The 6,158-nt window shown below is 35.7% G+C and overlaps 1 protein-coding gene across 6 annotated transcripts in view; it reads right to left on the bottom strand.

Annotated features, from left to right (window-relative positions):
* LOC117168247 (arfGAP with SH3 domain, ANK repeat and PH domain-containing protein) overlaps positions 1-5,826 on the bottom strand; it is a 561,385-nt gene extending 555,559 nt beyond the window's left edge. For 5 of the 6 annotated variants that reach the window (XM_033353740.1, XM_033353745.1, XM_033353741.1 and 2 more), the window contains exon 1: positions 5,083-5,826. In XM_033353740.1, the coding sequence (XP_033209631.1) occupies positions 5,083-5,208 (126 nt within the window). In that variant the 5' untranslated portion in view covers positions 5,209-5,826. The remainder of the gene's footprint in view (positions 1-5,082) is intronic. The other variant, XM_033353739.1, reaches the window with a different exon arrangement.
* Positions 5,827-6,158: the final 332 nt, after the last annotated feature.

A 6,158-nucleotide genomic window follows, 5' to 3' on the forward strand; every position in this document is an offset into this window, starting at 1 on the left:
CCATCACTTCATTAAATGTCTCATAGATACACATAGAACTTCTATAAGTATCTAATTGTTCCTAATGGTTTCTATTGATAGTGGCACTTAAGAGAAAATTTGTCACATCGAAAATCTACAAGTATCTATATGGATTTCCTATTAGTATTTGAAATGATTTCTGCACGGAATTCCAAGAGCGTTCCTTTTGTTATAAGTATATATATATATATATATATATATCCATACAGGATTTTCCCGCCGACACACTAAGTCCTGAAGCATCTACATGAATTTATATGTATTCTACTAACATGAAATCTATATGGGATTACAAAGAAGATTTGAAGTGGTTTCTATATAGATATACAAATAATATTTTTTTAACATTGTGCAAATTCCCTACTTCAACATGGATTTATATGTATATTGTCTTAACGCGTAATCTATATGAAATTGCAAATAGGATTTGAAGTGCTTTCTATATCGATTTTATATGTGGGACTTTTCTGACGGTGTGCTAAGTACCTACTTCTATATGGATCTATATTAGGGTGGCCCAAAAAATCAAATTTGAGAAATTTTAATGGGCTTGTTGGCCAAATCGTTCTCGTAGGCAAATAAATGTATACGTATTTTTACTACAGGTTTAACCAAGAAGCAGCTATAGATTTATTAACTTATTATTACACTGCCATTCAACGCATTGTCAGTGACCGCAGCAAATACGGTGTACAATGAGCAGACCGACCGAGGGTCAACCTTTTTTGCAGCCGTCCACCTGCAGTCCCTTCAACCGGTGTTCAACTTGAATGCGTCATTTTTCATAAGATTTTCTTACTCCTTACTCAATATAAATTATACTTTTAATAATTTTTTTTTCAGAAATCTATTCTCAATAGTCTAAAGAATGTCTCTTCAAAATGTCAAGTTACACAAGTAAGTTGTACTATTTTCAAAGGACGGGAAGTGAGAGTCCGGCATTCTAGAAAGAAAAAAAGAGAATTAAGAGACTTTAAGAGATTGTGAAAGAAGAATCAAGAAGATTAAAAGGAAATTTTTCAGTCAGAACATTTCAAAACTGTAGCGAAACGGAGCAGCGTCATGATTAGGTATTTCAAGTTGTGACGTTGCTGTCAATATGTCTGCAAGCTGAGGGCCAAGCAATAATACCAATGCCATCGAGTAAAACTTCAATTTTTTAATCACTTGGAAAAAATGATTTTTTATAATAAGTGTATTTTTATATCATTTTTTATTTTTCAAAATCTATTTAATTAAATAGCATACTCGTAAAAAAATCGATTTTATTATGAAATTGAATATCTTTTGAAAAATAAAACATAAATATTTGAATACACTAATGGTGAAAAATCATTTTTGTCCGACCCCCCTTGAAAACGCACCATTGTATGCACGCGAAGCAGGCGTAATGTGGCCACTTCCAGCCCAGCGGCCTTCGCATGAAAAGGAGAAAACAGTAAAGGGAGAAGGGGGAAAAAAGGAAAGGGGAAAATGGGACAGAAGAGTGAAGGGAACGGGGAAAGGTTGAAAACGGAAAGGTTAAAAAGGGACGGAAAAGGGGGAGAGGGAAACAGATAAAGGGAATAGTCAAAAGGAAGAAGCAAATGAGAAACTGGAAAGGGTAAAAAGGGAAAGGAAAAGTGAGAAAGAGAAAAATAAAAGCGGAAAGAGAAGAACAGGAAAAAGAACAAGGGTAAAGGGAATCATTTCCCTTCCCCTTAATCCCTTTGTCATTTCCACCTCGCATTTTTCTTTCCTCTTTCACAATCCCCTTCACCGTTTTCCTCTCCTCTTTTAACCATTTCCTCTTTACCGTTTCCACGTTCCCTTTCCACCATTTCCCCATATCTTCATTTCCCGGTCCCCTTTACCTTTTTTCCTATTTTCTACGTTCCCAATTTATTTTTCCATTTTTCCATTTCCGTATAGTAACCACCTCAGTGGCTATTCGTTATGCCGTATAAAACCACATAGACCCAGAAGTCTATGAGAATCAATGAGACATTCCCAAAAAAGAAATAAATATACCGACAGAAGCTTATAGAAACCACCTCAGTGGATGTTGGTAATTCCATATAAGGCCGTATAGAACCAGAAGTCGTTGAAAATGAATGTGGCATTTACTGAGACGAAGTAAAGATACAAACAAAAGCATATAGAAACCACTTTAGTTGATGTTGGTAATTCCATATAGAGCCATACAGACCCGGAAGTATATGAGAATCAATGTGGCACTCACCAAATCGAAGTCAGGATACCAAAAGAAGCGTATAGAAACCACCCCAATGACTGTTGGTAATTCCATATAGGACCTCATAGACTATGATAGTGTATGATAGTCATACAGTCTGAGAATCAATGGGACATTGACCGAAAGAAAATATAGATATCAGCAGAAGCATATAGAAACCACCTCAGTGGCTGTTTATATTTCCACATAGACCCGAAAGTCTATAAGGATCAATGAGGAATTTTCAAAAATGAAGTAAAGATACCAACAGAAACTTATAGAAAACAACTTAGCGACTGCTAGTAATTCCATATAGATTCGTATAGAAGTACGAAATCTATTGGCATCTATATGCAATATAACTTAACAAAAGGCAATACTTTGCGTATTGATCTTTCTTCTATATGGTTCTATAAGTTCTTTTATGGAGGGATAAAAAGCTAATCGAGAAGTTAGCGCTAAAAAGTTTTAGCTCGCGGAATTGAGCAAGATGAAGCTAGAAGTTGACCAACACTGAAAGATGCTCGCGGCATCCTACCGTTAGGATGCCAACGCACGCGATCGACTAGATTTTTTGGCTGGTTAGCGAGTTAATCAGCGATTAAAGGGAGTCAAAATAACCTTAAAGTTGAGGTTCAAGTATAGTGTGAAATATTGATCGAATTTATAACGATATCTCGTACTCACACAACGTATATTAAATTTCAATCGATGACTAATTCCTGTCCATTTATTTGGAAACGATGTGCATAAAAAAAAACACGTCGCTGCTCGTCGTTCGTGAGCAGTCGAGGTATATTTTGCTTGCGAATACAAGTTTGAAATCAGCCAATCAGAATCACGATTACAACAGAAATGCGCAGAAACTAGACTTATTGCGAACAGAGCATACGGTTGGCTAACCAGAGGTTAAATATTCATGGTGGAACGCGCCACAAGTTAATCGTGATTAAAACGCTGATTAAAAAATAATCATGATTAGATAATCATGGATTTAATCACAGTTGGTGGAATCGGCCCTAAGTTCAATATTATTAGAACGATGTCTGTTTCTATAAGTAAAGATGCAATATATCCTAGTAAACTCCTATTTCAGAACACTGTGCGTGGTCATACCCTACCGACAGAAATCTCAGAGTATACCCTAAAAATTCTCAAGGCTCTGAGAAGCTCTGAGAAATTATCCTCAGGCAGGTCCAGGTAGCTCGTTTAAATGGTTTGAAGGCTTCAAAATGTCCTTTGCGAAATAGAAATAAAAAGACGATGATAAATAACAAGCAGAGAGGCTGAAATTGAAATAAGAATTCGATCATAAATAAAAATCAGAAAGGCTATCTCAAAGGAATAGCCGACACTCAAGGGTCCTTTGTTAAGCTTTCGGATAAAAAATTTGGAAAGATTTTTTTTTATTTCAAAGTTAACAGCCTAAAACATAATAATTCGGAATCTACGGGTTTCGAATATTTCAGATATGTAACTTTTTTTTTAATGTTTAAAATTGGAATTAATACAACGTATCTCGTAAATGGAATGAGATGCGCCAAAACAGACATTTTTTAATTCAACTCCAAAATAGTATATTAGTATATAAGTTACAATTATAAATAAATATAATGAGAAAATTCATGCAATTAAAAAATGTGTTCATAATGTGAAGAAAAATTTAAAAAGAGATTTGGGTTGATGACGGCCGACTAATGTAAATAACTCTGCCCGCAAGGTACGTGACGAATACAATAGGACCATTATACATATAACCATCACATTATGATGCGATGGTTATATGTATAATGGTCCCTACTGAAAATTCCTATATAGGATCCTACACATAGGAACCTATATGTTTCATCTATAGGTGCCACCTACAGGAAATAAAATAGGATCCTATATATGTTTCTGTATGGGACCATATCCAGATGGGCAGTAGTATTCTATGGCACCTACGGCTGCGCATAATTTTTTTGCTCCTCCAGGAACACCTAAAGACATGAGTATCATTATGTACCATTAGGTACCTTATTAGGGAGTGTCCTATACAGGCACCTATATAGGATCCTATGTCCTTTGCTACAGGTGGCACCTATAGGTAAAACATGGGATCCTATGTAGGTTCCTATATTGGATCCAATATAGGAATCTTTAGTAGGACGCTCTTAAAAAGGCCTCAAAAAGGACTCAAATCACTCTGACTCTGATAATTCAAATAGAAGGGAAATTTAAGGCGAACTGTTGAGAGAATGAAAAAGAAATCAGTTGATATTTTCATCAATATTAACAAGAGGGTACAACTTTAGAATAGCGGCTTCTATGAGATGACCCTTTAACGTAAAAAAATATCAAAAACTTGCTATTATTTGATGAATTCTAAATGAAAAAGGTGGGTGAAGTGCATTTTCGAGGACTTTTTTTATCTAATATTTTTAAAAAATGTCCGCAATGTTAGTTATGTACCTGACTCTAACCCAACAAAAAATTCATTCGTAAAAACATATTACCAATTTGTTACAATTAATAATTCATAATTTCATTATTATATCATACTCAAAGCAATTCATGAATAATTTTTTAATTGTTTATACTTTTTACTGCGCTACGCAAATATCACCTATTATGAGCGCCATAGTTTAGTGATTTCAGTCAGGTACGCAAGATGCATTTCTGCTTCTTTTTTTCGTAAAAAAAATCATAATATGTTTTAAAAAAACTCTTCCCTCACCTTTTTCACTTAGAATTCATCAAATAATAACAAGTTTCCGATATTTTTTACGTTGAAGGGTTATACGAGAGAAGCCGTTATTATAATTTTACCAACAAGAGTATTAATAATAATTTAAGTCCTAATCACGAACCTCTTCAAGTGTAGTGATAGTCTGTCTGCACTGTGGCATTCGGGAGACAAAGGTAGATGTTGTCGGCGAGTTATAATCCTCCCTAGTCTCCTCGACGAATTCACTGACTGCGATTAATCCTGGCATTTTTTGGTTCTTAAGAATTATTTATAACTCATTCGTAATTTAGTTAGAACCCTTTCGTTAGCACCACTTTGACTAATTTTAATCCCGCGAAGCTAATCCCTCCTCCTTTCAAGAAATAGAACAGGAACTCCAGGATGAGTGATGCTGCATATACACCTAAAAAACTGTCATTACTGTCATCGCATACCTTTGTCTTCCCTCATCTGTTGGATCTCCTTTTCTTTTTATAATGAGCTTATAATAATATATCAATGATTCTCTTCTCTTCCTGTCCGTTTCGAGAGAAAACATAAGTCTCAAACTACTTTTATTCGCATGGCATTTCGCCAGTCTTGCCCTGAGGATCAGCCATTTCTTCGAATAAAAATTTGACGTTCGCTGTTTCCGCGAAGATTAACAGGCCGCACGGATTATCAGACAGACAATCTAAGAGATAAATAAAATATCACGCAAATCTCACCAAAGCATTCACGATCACGGAAGACAAAACCCCGGAACAACGTTCGCGCTTCACTATATTCACGAAGTTTTATTCGTCTCTAATCAATTGGTTTGACTCATGGACGTATGAATCAGAAGGACGCAGTTTAACAGGTGCGCTTGGCAGTGATCCCGATCCCAGATCTGAAACGAGACGTGGTCCAATCCTATAACACGTCTATGGCCGTGTGAAAATGGTAGGAGACGATATAAATGTCTGGGTTGCGCGCGCAACCCACTTCTCCTCTTCTGAATTTGAAAACTCGAAGGTGCTCGATTGCCGGTCGGAACATTTCGGCGGTTCTATTTATATCTCTATCTGCTTTGAAATAAAATGAAGAGATTGGGATTTTAATATTTTCAGATTTCGATGTTGGGCTGGCGTTAATCATGATTTGAATACTTCGCGCGCCTCTTTATATGCGTGTATTTTGAGGTTACGTTACTTCAAGTATAAAATATAAATTATA

The sequence above is a fragment of the Belonocnema kinseyi genome, chromosome 2 (assembly GCF_010883055.1).
Source record: "Belonocnema kinseyi isolate 2016_QV_RU_SX_M_011 chromosome 2, B_treatae_v1, whole genome shotgun sequence".
In the NCBI taxonomy this organism is placed as follows: Eukaryota; Metazoa; Arthropoda; class Insecta; order Hymenoptera; family Cynipidae; genus Belonocnema; species Belonocnema kinseyi.